Below are 11,977 nucleotides of genomic sequence, written 5' to 3'. Positions count from 1 at the left end.
TATTCAAACAGCAAAATGCATTACCCTGCTAATCAAAAATTAACCAGTTATTTAATTTCAGGGTTCTCAGAAAGGCGTTTTCCCATCATCAGTAAGGAAACGAGGGAGAAGAGGCACTCAAGCTTTACCCGCAGGAAAGGAAACTGAGTAATAAATGTGATAAAGTCCACTGATAGTGAAACAGAAACGGCAGCAGTAAGTAGGAAAGCACAGATCAGTGAGTCAGGATCTCAAATGCAAGGTTGGTGCTTGTTCTCGTGGCTACCCTTCGTGCCATCTACTACTTTTTCTGCTTCAAAGCTGTCCTGGTTCAGCCCAAAGCTGTGTAACAGCAGCTGAGAGGGCTGGCATGTGGATGTTCCTGACGGCTGGGCTGCTAAAGTGTAGTTCTTCCAAGCATGAGGGCTGTGTAACCCTCAGTCCCTGCCCGTGCCCGTGTTCCTGGGCAGAGATGTGGCTCCTGCAGCAGCAGAAGGGTGAGCCCGAGGTCAGGCTTCACGCCGTGCTTCCAGCGGAGCAGGCAGTGAGCTGCAGGCAGCGCTCCCGGCTCTCCCAGCTGACCCGAAGTGGGGCCTCCGCGTGGAAACGTGTGCAGGAAGGAGGACGGCAGCCGCCCGAGTCTGCGAACCGCACCGCGCTGCTGCTGAGCGGACGGCGCAGTGTGCGGATGTGCTCCGGCGGCGAACGCGGCACCGCTGTGCTCTGCAGGTCAGTCCCGCGGGTGCTCGTCGTTTTGCTGCCGGCCGTAGGCAGCGCGTGCACAGCGCTGCTCGCAAACGTAATTAAGGCCGCGGCGCAGCTCCAGCCCACTCTCAGCGCCCTCCTCCCCTCCAGACAATGCACCTCGGAGCCAACGTGAGGGTCGTACGCTCACGGGTCGGGTCGGGTCGGGTCGGACGGGGCGGCCTTAAGCTCACCCGGCTCCAGCCGTGCGCCGCTCGGGGGCCCCGCGGGGGGCGTGAAGGCCGTCACGGCGCACGGAGAGCCGAAGCGGCGGCCGCGGGGCGGGGAGGGCGCGGCGTGGCGGTGCGGGGCCGCGGCGATGCGGGCGGGCCTGGCGCTGGGGCTCGGCCTGGGGCTGGCCCTGCTGCTGGCGGCGCGGCGGCGGCGCCGGGCGGTGCGCGAGGTGCTCTTCTTCCCCTCGCGGCACTGCTGCACCGAGGAGCTGCTGGCCGAGGCGGAGGGCCGCGGCGGCCGCCCCGCGCCGTGCCCGTGCCCGCTGCCCCGCGCGGACTGCTCCTTCAGCCGCCTCCTGCGGCGCCTGCTGTCCGCCCGCCGCTCCCTCGAGCTGTGCCTCTTCGCCTTCTCCAGCCCCGAGCTGGGCCGGGCCGTCTGCGTCCTGCACCGCCGCGGCGTCCGTGTCCGCGTCGTGACGGACTCGCAGTACATGGCGCTGAGGGGCTCGCAGATCGGCGTGCTGCGGCTGCTGGGTGAGCTGCCCGCCGTGCTGGGCAGAGCCGGGCCTGCCTGCCTGCCGGGGCCTCAGTTGTCGTGGCGCTTCCCTTGGCCCGCTCAGTGGTGCCTGGAGGCAGGCCCAGCTGGTGGCGTCGTTTGGTGGCAGAGGGAATGGGATCGCGTGCGGTGCATCGGTTCCCGGATGGGTCTGATGCGAGAGGGGCCCTTGGGGCTGCATACGGCTGCAGCACGGCCGTGCTCCCCGCTGTCCCTGCCGGGCTGCAGCTGCACGTTTGCCAGCAGCACTGTCCCCAGCTGCATGGTGTTGTGTGCGCTGCGGCATCGCTGCTGCCAAATGCAGCTTAGTGTGGAGGGCTGGCTGCCGTCCGGGCACGTCCTTGTGCTCGGCTCCTGCTCACAGCCCCTCGCCACGTCCATTTGGTGGCACCTGCCCTGCTGGCACTTCTCTGGGTGCTGCCTTTGCGGCTCCCGTTGCTGAGGGAGGGGAAGGAGCCGTCTCAGCGCTGGGTGCCGTCCCTGCCCGTCACGTCCCTGTCGTGTCGTTGTAGGCATCCAGGTGCGTCACAACCAGGACGTGGCCTTCATGCACCACAAGTTTGCCATCGTGGACAAGAAGCTGCTCATCACGGGATCCCTCAACTGGACCGTGGAGGCGATCCATAGCAACCGGGAGAACGTGGTGATCATGGAGGATGCGGAGTACGTGCGGCCTTTTCTGGATGAGTTTGAAAGGATTTGGGAAGAGTGCAACCCTGGCAACTACACGTTTTCTTCCTAAAGATAACGATTAAGCAGCTTCCCTGAGCTGGAGGGGTGTGGAACAGATGGCATTCAGGGGGGTTGTTATTACCTATAGCCGTCAACGCATTACCCGTCTGGTTGTAATTTCGTTAAGCTCCTCCTGAGCTGAAGTGCTCTCTACCCCAAATTGCCACAGGTGCCTCGCGTGCTAAATGAGCAGGAACGACCCAGCTGATGGGCTCTGTGAGGACAGAAGCAATGGGACGCTGTGGGAGGGCTCACTGCTGTGCCCTGCAGAGGGTGAGGTGATGTTTGCATTGCACTCAGGACTTGTGCAGGGAGCTGGGCGTTGTGCAGCTCGTGGTGCTGCGGGATGGAGCTGCACCCTGAAGGAAGGGTGGTGAGGGCTGCAGCAAAGCTGGGGGTTGTGTAGGCGGGGTTGTCACTGTAGTTGTCCTTCGTTTGTTGGCATGGATTATTGACAGCTTGTGAAAGGAAACCTGGGAAATAGGAAGTTTTGGGTTGTGTGTGTGAGTTTCCTCTGGTTTGAGGCTAGTAGAGTTCCAGAGTGAATGTGTGAGAGCAGACAGCAGTGCTGGCTCATCTTCCTGCAAAGCAGTGCAGAGTCCCCAGGAAGAGCTGAGGGAAGCTGCTCTGTGGGCACAGTTGGCCTCATCTGAGGAGCAGCTACAGCTGCAGCGTGACTTGCAGCTTTGCCTGCAACTTTATTCTTAGTGTAACTGTGTTTGCTGATGTAATCAGAGCTTAAACTGCTCTCTACAAGTGCTGCACCTCCCGGTGTTAATGTGCCTCTCAGGCAAGCTCCACATCACCTGGAGTGTTCTGCACTCGTGGGTTGGTTGGTTCCATTACATAGGGTGTCGTGTAGGATGTGGGGGTGACATCGTCACACTGAGTTTGTTCTGTTCTGTTGGAGAAGGTTGGCGTGGGAGTGGGGAACCAAAACCGTGCGTTGTTATCGTCTGTGATGCAGCAGCTGGGGAAGGAGCTGGGGCACTTTACTCTGTAGTAAGTCTGGTTCAGCAGGTTGAAATGTATGCTCCTTTAAGCATTTGATTGTTGTTAAAGTTCTACCTGTTGTGTTTTCTTTGTGAAGTGTAACTATAAAAGCAGACAGCTCCCTCTGTTCGGGCTCTGCCTTCTGCTGCTTTCTTTGCGTCGTGTCGTCGCCGGTGGAGCAAACACTGCAGTGCACAGCGTGCAAAGGGTGGTGCAAAAATAGTTTATTAGGATATCGTTTACGTAAAGTTAGGTAATTATATTTACAAAATAAAAATGATCAGCTACATCCACGGGGAACCTAGCATGACACACACGGTTGTATAAGGAATAAATACAGTGACAAAAAGGTGATGTTTCTATTACAGAGAACAGTTACCAGGAACGGTGATTCTTCGAAAAGCAGTGAATAAAACGGGAGTGGAAGAGAGGAGGGAGGAGGCGGTGAGGAACTCTGCACACATGGAAGCAGGAGCCCCTGGCAGAGGGAATGGAATCACATGCGATGCATTGTTTCCTGGATGGATGTGATGCAAGAGGGGCCCCTGGGGCTGCATACAGCCAGCGCTGCAGCACGGCCGTGCTCCCTGGTGTCCCTGCTGGGCTCCAGCTGCATGTTTGCCAGCAGCACTGTCCCCAGCTGCACCGTGCTGCCAAATGCAGGTTTGTGTGGAGGGCCGGCTGCTGCGTCTGGGCACAGATCTTGTGCTCAGCTCCTGCTCACAGCACCTCGTTGTTTCTAGTAGGAGCGCAGGGCTCTGGAGTACAAGGGCAGAGCGTGCTGTGTGTTGTAATCCGGGAGTGCCTTTGGGTGCAGTTCAGTTGGTGGCTGAAGCTGTGCACCACCAGCACTGATTGCTGCAACTGCTGATGCCACCCACAGACTTGCAGCATCCCCTTCTCTCTCTCCAAAACTTTATCCCTTCAAATAACTGAGTCTTTAAAATCTGGAGACCTCCACCTCCCCAGGTCCCAGGAGCGGGTCAGGGACTCTGTGCTCCTATCTATCGCCTACCTGCCATCCCCTTTAGCATTTTGCGACATACTTTGCTCTCTCTGGTTTAGAACAAAGAGTTAGCGTTCTGGTCACATCCTGTGCACTATCAGTGTGTGAAAAAAGCAGGAAGAATAAGAAAATAATTGTTTGTAATTGCACTAATTACTTGCCAGCTCATGGCCGGCTGGCTGCATTCACTTTGACGGGCTTATCAGGTTTCTGCCTGCAACTCCCACACCCTCACCTTCTTTCGGTTGTGTCACTGTGCAGCTGTAGGGTGAGCCTCCCTCCCTGCCCTGTCCTCACTCATTGCATTTCTGCATCCCCTGCTGCGGGGCTGTGTGCAGCACTGTGCTGCAGGCTGTGTGTCCGTGTCTGCTCGTGACGGTGCGTGGAAACAAAGGCTCACGGCGCAGTAATGTTAGCAGTTCTCAAACAGCCCGTGTGCATTCTTCAGACAGGTATCGTCGAAACTAAAGGGTAGGTCAGCAGAAAAGGCGTGAGAAGCTATCTGTAAGGGTGCAAAGCAGAGCCCGGCGGGGGGACGGCGCTCACCCGGTGAGTGAAATCAAAACCAGAACCGCTGTCACAAAAGAGCCCTCTGCTGATTTCTGAGTCACAAATATTTACACTGCGCCCTTGGAATACTGTACAGCTTTTACATTATTTTCGTTCAAAAGAGAATAAGAAAGCGGATTTGCTTTTTAAAAAAGAGAGGTTGGGGAAGAGGAAAGGCAAAGCAAGGCCTGCTGTGTGCGTAAGGGGTCACAGCAAACAGCTCTGCGTCAGCAGCGCGGGAACGCAGCGGCTGTGGCTGTATGGCAGCGCTGAGAGGGGGAGGATTTCCTGCAAAAGATGAAAATAAGTGCTAGTAGCCCTTTACAGGCACTGTCTGCACCCATGGCCGTGTCACTGTGCAGGAGGATGGATGATGGCCAGAGCAGGAGAGAAGCAGCAGGATAACTCCGGAACGCTGCCATCACCTTTCTGGCTCGCTTTGCTCTCCCTGTAGGAATCACCCCATTCCCTGCTGTTTGTTGGAGCTGCCCTTCCTCTCTCCCATTGAGGCAGAGGGCTGCCATCAGCTTTAGAGAGATAACACGAGCGATAAGACTCGGCAGAGCCCAGGAGACAGCCCAGGCCCTGTCCCAGACTGCTCCAGCTGTGCAGTGCTCCTGTTCTGTTCCCAGTTAAGAGATGCTCGACCCCCAGCAGACGGTGCTGCTGCAGGAAAGTACAGCACAGAGCATCACCAGTTTGCTTTATGGTATTTTAGAACTCAGGGAAGCCCCGTGGAGGGCTGGAGAAGCTGTGCATTAAGTCAAGCTTCCCAAGAGCAGTAACCCCAGCAAATCCCAATTCCATCTCCACTGCAGCACCTTTTAGCCCTTCAGCACCTGATTTCACAAACCACATGAACACACTGACACGTGCTGAGCCAAAAGCTGTGGTCAGTCCCACTTTGGCACTGGGTTACATCTGCTGCAGCACCCACACAGCTGCACCACATCCACCATTCTCTGCAGCAGGGTATAAGGATGAAAGCAGTCATTTGGGCAAAGAAAGCAAATGGTTCTCCACCCAACACCAGGCAGGACAGCCAGAGCTGTGTACAACCACTTGTGCAGCAGGCAGCATCCTTCCTTGGGGGTACAGTGCTCAGGGGCATCAGTCTGTGTCAGTGCCCATCCCGCACAACCCCACGTGCAGTGGGATAGCAAGGAGTTCCCTTCTGGTGCTCGTGGTTAAAATAATGAAGTCAGCAAAGCTTTCCAGGGGGACGTAAGAACAGTTGGAGTCCACTTGGCAAGAGGGAGATGAGCACGTTCTGCTCAGGTGGCTGAGAAGGACAAAGTCCTACTGTGCTTCTCGAGAGGAGGAGGGCATTCTCCTGCATCCAGTGCAGCCTTGGGAGAGAGGAGTGGTGACAGTGATGACACCGTGTGCCATCCTCGCTCCATGTCCCAGGAGATCATAGGGCACGAAAGCATCCCAAGAGCAGAGCAAAGCCCATGCAAAACAGTGCCACCAGACCGCCCTGCAGTCACACAAGATGCTGGCAGAGGCCCCATGCACACACCTGATCGCCAAGTCTCTCTTCCAGGCATGGGCTTCCAAGACTCCTCCAGTGCATGGATGATGGAGAACGCTACGGTGAGCTCAGGATGGTGTGAGGCTGCACAGCAGAACATCTGAGAAGGGTGCATGCCTGCCGAATTGGGAAGAGCCTTCATATCCCAGCAGCTGAGGATCCCTCCTGCCCTGCTGCCATCTCCAGGACTCCCACACACAGCCACAGGTATGGAGGCACAGCACAGGAGAACATCTCTGTATGCCCAGTGGCACTGCTGGAGCACTCAGTGAGAGCTCCATCCTTGCACACGGACCTCCCAGCTGGCCACACACCATGCCCACAGAGACCAGAATTAGCCACAAGAGCGCACACACCTGCTTCCACCTCAGACGAGCACAGAGAAGTCAAGAAACAGCTCAGCTCCACCTAAAAAGTCTCCCAGAGTTCAAAGAAGGCCATGGCGGACTGGGGAGCGATGGGGCAATGCTTCACCCCACTCACAGCCGGGGCTCTGTAGGTGCACAAAGCACACGGAGATGCTCCTGCAGCCAGCACCGAGCTCTGCACTCACCTCTGGGCCTCGCGGCACCAAGCTGTCTGCTCCGCCTACAGAAGCTGCTGTGACTGAGCAGGTCTGAAGCACAGACTGGTTTTCAGACTTTTATTTCAGGAAAAGATTAACGAATTAAAATAGGAGCTGCCCTGCTGACAGGAAGAGTCGAGTTCAAGAAGCTGATAAAAAAGGAGCATTATATGCATTGAGCACTGTGCATTTTCAGTCAATATTGGCTCTACTTTCTACTCTACTTTCCTTGGACTAGGAAAAGGGAGTTTCACATGCGCACAGACCCTAAGATACACAGGACTCAATGAGAGGAAGGGAGTAACAGCAAAAAAAAACCAAAACAGTGCTGGGCTGGATCTAGGAGAGGCAAGAAGTGACCTCGCGGCTCGGCCCCAGGAACGCTTCCCTCCCTCCCGCTGCGCACCAGGTGCCCATAGCAGCCCCTACCCAAGGCTGGTGCCCAGGCACTGTGTCCTCTGCCAGCCAGGCATCGGCGTGGCTCCTCCAGGCACCCCGGCAGCATCCCACAGGCTTTCCCCCATTGCAGGTGCAAGAGATGCAGTCGACAAGATCAACGGCAAATGAAGCTCCCGGTGTGCTCTGAGCACTGGGGGCTCGTGACAGCAGTAAGAGGGATGGCCCCCGCCACCCGGCCCTGCGCACATACCAAGGTGTTGGTACGACGGAGCTAGCTTATTCACAGGCTACTGAGCCTTAATACTGACACTTAGTGTAATGGTTTACAGTAAAGGAAGGGTTCTCCTACAAAGCGCCAAAGAAGGGAGAAAAAAAAAAAACAAAACCCAAATAATTATAATAATAACCCACAAAACCCACAGCCCAATCCCTTCCTCTCCCTCTCAGAGTCTCAGAAGCGTCTCACAAGCGGGGAAAAGGGGGGTGGTGAGGGGGCCGTGGGGCCGAACGTCAGCGAGGACGGCGGTGAGCGGCGTGGGACGAACGGTGCTGGTGCTGTGCTGCCTCAAGCCGGGAGGTGCGCGTGGTGAAGCGGAGCGGGGAGAGCTAGTTGTTCTTCAAGTCCCTGGATTCAAAAAGCTTCAGGCGTTCTTGCACGGTCAGGCCTTCCTTCAGGCTCTGGGAGGGAGAGAAAGACAAAACAGAGGTGGGATGGGGCGGGCGGCAACGGGCACGCGGATGGGGGGATGTGGGCAGCAGAGGGGGAGGCCATCCCGGAGAGATTAGTGGGGCATGCTGGAGGAGACAGCAGCCATGGGGTGTGGTTACGGTGCCTGGAGAGAGCTGAGAGCGCAAGGTTAACCGGGTACAGACCAAAGCAGATGAGAGGTGAACGCTGCTGGAAATGGGGTTAGCTCCGGGCGGGATGCGATCCCACAGCCTGCAGGGACCAGGACTCACTGCCCTATACCTGCAGGGCTGCAGCACGGGGCAGGCTCTGCTCCATGTGTGCACTCTGCTCAAGCAGCCCTGAGAACTGCATTCTGTCACCAGCAACAACGTCACCTCTTACCTCCCAGACCTAACCTTCCTGCCATGCGGGGTGACACAGGGCTCACTTCTTTGGGTCTAGCAGGATGTGATGGCAGATTCAGCATCCAGATCCAATGCAGCTATCCAACCAAACCCTGCCTCGCCAGCTTTCAGCAACAGTATTTATTATGAGCTTGGGAATACAGGAGAAGAGCTATGTGAGAGGTGCAGCCCTAAGAGCAAAGAAATCTGGCCCTGCTAGGGCAGCTTTAACCTGTACTCACCCCAGGGAGCTACACGGGGCTGGCAGGCAGCCCTCCCTCCTCCCTGCTGCCCTTCCCTGGTGCTACAGTGCAAGAATTGCAGCAGCCTTACCACTCACCTTGCAACCAACCCACTCTGCAGCATGTGGCAGCTCCAGCAGGCACAGACCTGCATGGAAATCTTTCTGCTATCAGGCAACCACCATGCTCCCTCTTGCTCTATTTCCTTGACCACACTGCCCGGTCACCACAGAGTTTGCACTTTTGGGCCATGTTTTGCTCAGCGTGGGATTATCAAGGCAGGACACAGCGCTAAGAAGCTGTGCTCATTCCCACAGTCACTGTTTTTAACACTTCTCCCTCAGGCTCACAAATACAGAACAGCACTGGGGAGCAGCATGGAAATGAAGCACTGCAATGCTCCACATTCACACGGCGCATTCTTTCTTTCCAACCGACAGCAGAGCCTCTCGGGACCCAAGTCTGAGCACGCCCTTCCTGCACAAAGTCAGCTTTGGGCTGTTTAAATGAGCAGCAACCCATGCATTCCAGTTTGCACATTCGATTTCTAATTATATGGAACCAGACACCAGAAGCCATTAGGCTGTTCCGCCTCACGGTACAAATTCCAGCAAATTCAGCCCTCAGGGATTTCACGATCCGTCTGAGCTCCTGATGAGGGGAGAGTAATGCAGAGTGAAGCCTGCGATAAGGGATCTTCCACCAGAGCCTCCAGCTCTCCAGCTATCCCCCTTCATTGTTCCCTAACCTCAGCCTTTACCATGGGCCAGGAAAATCAGCTACTGCTCCAGTTCCTCAGCGTCTGTGCCATTAGGATCACGCTCATTTCCCTCCATTCTGCTGGATGGCCCTGGAACCTTGTGGGGTGTGTGGTGCCAAGTGGTGATGAGCAGCAGGTGGACACTGGGGAGCAGCATGAGGTCACCAGGCAAGGAAACACCCAAACAACCTACAGCAGCAGCAGCTACAGAGAAAACTGGGGGCAGCCTGGAAATCCCTTCTGCAGCTGAGCCCAGGAGCACTACTGCATACTACAGACCCCGTGGGAAACGCATCTACAGGCAGCACTGATCCACTCCTCCACCTGGCTAACAGCAAAAAGGTTCTCCTACGGGACCCCAGTGGTGTTGAAGTTTAGTCTGAGGCATGCAGTCACTCGAGCATGCACACTCAGCATCCCACGCTCCCAACAAAGCCAACAGGAAAACGTGCCCCACTGCATCCAAATCCTCTCCGTGCTGATTGCTGTGTTGGGGAGGGTGGGAGGAAAAGGAAGGTGAGAAAGCCATAGTCCCCAGGAAGAGCAGAGAGACTGCTCCTCCCCTCCTCCCGTACTATCATTAACCACAGATGAACCAAAGAGTCATTAAGAGAAGGGCTCTCGTTTGCCGTGGAGGTGTGAGCAGTGCATGCAACGAGGGCCGCTCCAGTGGGCCGCTCGGTGGGTGCCGGTGTGATTACCTACGTGGCAGGGAACCTGGACTCGGGTTCATTTCAGTTATCCCATGAGACCTGCTCAATAACGGACTGTTGGAGGAGAAAGCAAAATAAAGAAAACAAAACAAAAAGCTCATAAATCCTACAGGCATTGGCGTCCGCGCAGCCCGGCCGCCCCCCTCCCCGCGCAGCAATGCAAGCAGGCAGTGTGCCCCGGCACAGCCCTCCTTCCCCAGGGGTACTACCAACAGCACATGGGAGCACGGCAAGATAAGTACTCTGAGCTGAAGTGGTGATGGGGAACCGACCCTCGGACCTGGGACAGCGAGTCTGCAGGTCTGGGTGCGCCCTGAGCTGCTCCCTGCTGACTTGGGGCAGGGCAGACACCCCAGGCTGACACCAGCTGCTTGCAGAGCTGCATGCTGGCTGTTTCCCAAGCTAGAAGCCTCTGCTTGCTGGCTTCTCGCTCTGCCCCAAGTCCCAACCACTTCCAACATCAGCATCAGACCCCTGCTGCCTGGGGGGAGGGGGAGAGGCAAAGCGTTGTGTCCATGTCAATCATCCTGCTGACTGACCCATGCGTGAGGATGCTTTGTGAGCAGCTCTGTGTGCCCTTCGTATCTCTGTGGTCCCACAGCACCAGGCAGCATGCAGCTCGGTACAGTGCTGGCAGCCAGCAGGCCAAGCAGGAGCACTTGCCAGAATTATTGGCATCTGGGACCAACAGCAATACAGAAGGGCCAGAGAAACACAGGGCCATCTGTGCTGTGTTAACACACAAGGAAAGGGTGTGTTAAATATGCCCAGCATCCAGACATTGCTGTTCCATATAAAGACCCGCAATCTTACAGCGATAGACACTGCAAAACCTGGAATGCTGTGTGCATTTCTACTACCTAAACTTCAACTGACAATGGGGAGCAAATTCTGGGACAGTCCACCTGTGAAAGACCAAAGAACAGGTGAACTTCATCTTCGTTTCAGGCGAGGAGCAGCTCCACCCCTACACCTCAGGGCACTCCAGGGCAGAAGGCTCTGCAAACCACGTCCCATCTGCCAGCTCAGTGCTCTCCCAGCTGCCATCCATGTTAGCACTGGTGACTGGGAAATACTGTTTTCTTCCCCTTCCCATTTCTTCCCATCTTAAATGCCCACCAGAGAGTAATGCTGGCCACCTGCATCGCAGGGAAAGAGCTGTGAGCTCACCTTTGACCTGATATTCCTTAGTTGCCGGCTAACACTGGATCTGTCTTTCTTCAAGAAATCAGGGTTGCTTTTTGATTTCATAATATCTGGGGAGAAGCAAAATGACAGCATTAGTGGGGTGCACCCTACAAGGAGTGGGGGCTTCTCTGCATCCCGACAAGCCAGGCCTGGGCAGGGGGCTCTCAGCACAAGGCTCTCCTGGAGGGAGGTGGCAGAAGGGCTTTCAGGTCCACCAGCTTCCCCTCCTGGGCCTGGAAGGATGAACAGCTGTGGGGGGGGGGGCAGCTTGGGCTGCCCACTTCTTGCTGCCCCCAGTGAGGTTTCCACAAGGAGCAGAGGTGGGATGCAACATGAAATGGCAAAAAAAGCACCACGCAAAGCCCTACGCTCAGCCCAAGTACTGCACAAGGGCTCATACACCGGGATGCACGTGCTAAACCAGGAACCCAAAGATGGCTTAGAGCGGCTGGAAGAGCACTGACCATATCCCGATACAGTGGTGTTCACAGGGGATTTCTCTCCCTGAGCTTCTGTGGCTGCTTTCAGCTGCTCTTTCAACCTGCTGATATCACAGTCTGCCTTGGCCTTCACAATGCTCAGCTCTGTGTAGATGTCTTTGTACTTGTCGCTGGCGTATTTCTTATCCTGGCAAAGGAACAAAAACAACCCGAGAGTATAAGACAGACAGCTGGAGCCGAGGGGAACGCACCAGGGAGCAGCTCAGCAGCAGCAGCCAGAGGAGGAGCAGCGCCCTGCTCACCCAGAGAGGAGCTCTGTCCCCTGCTCTG

At 56.2% G+C, this 11,977-nt stretch overlaps 2 protein-coding genes across 4 annotated transcripts in view; one reads left to right on the top strand and one right to left on the bottom strand.

Moving 5' to 3' along the window:
* Positions 1–1,022: 1,022 nt before the first annotated feature.
* PLD6 (phospholipase D family member 6) lies at positions 1,023–3,304 on the top strand. Its single transcript, XM_015294407.4, has 2 exons — positions 1,023–1,430; positions 1,965–3,304. The coding sequence occupies exons 1-2, from the start codon at positions 1,043–1,045 to the stop codon at positions 2,192–2,194; spliced, it is 618 nt and encodes a 205-aa protein (XP_015149893.1). The 5' UTR covers positions 1,023–1,042; the 3' UTR covers positions 2,195–3,304.
* Positions 3,305–6,895: 3,591 nt separating this feature from the next.
* MPRIP (myosin phosphatase Rho interacting protein) overlaps positions 6,896–11,977 on the bottom strand; it is a 58,273-nt gene continuing 53,191 nt past the window's right edge. For 2 of the 3 annotated variants that reach the window (XM_040647530.2, XM_015294405.4), the window contains 3 exons: positions 11,672–11,834; positions 11,190–11,275; positions 6,896–7,908 (listed from right to left, as the gene is read on the bottom strand). In XM_040647530.2, the coding sequence (XP_040503464.1) occupies positions 7,837–7,908; positions 11,190–11,275; positions 11,672–11,834 (321 nt within the window). In that variant the 3' untranslated portion in view covers positions 6,896–7,836. Of the gene's footprint in view, positions 7,909–10,011; positions 10,074–11,189; positions 11,276–11,671; positions 11,835–11,977 lie in introns of all 3 variants that reach the window. The other variant, XM_040647537.2, reaches the window with a different exon arrangement.

Source organism: Gallus gallus, chromosome 14 (assembly GCF_016699485.2).
Source record: "Gallus gallus isolate bGalGal1 chromosome 14, bGalGal1.mat.broiler.GRCg7b, whole genome shotgun sequence".
NCBI lineage: Eukaryota > Metazoa > Chordata > Aves > Galliformes > Phasianidae > Gallus > Gallus gallus.
This window is presented reverse-complemented; position numbering and strand designations above follow the sequence as displayed.

Coding starts and splice junctions, on each gene's coding strand:
- PLD6 (XM_015294407.4), top strand. CDS start 1,043: ATGCGGGCGGGCCTGGCGCTGGGGCTCGGCCTGGGGCTGGCCCTGCTG. Junction 1,431..1,964: donor CGGCGTGCTGCGGCTGCTGG/GTGAGCTGCCCG, acceptor GTGTCGTTGTAG/GCATCCAGGTGCGTCACAAC.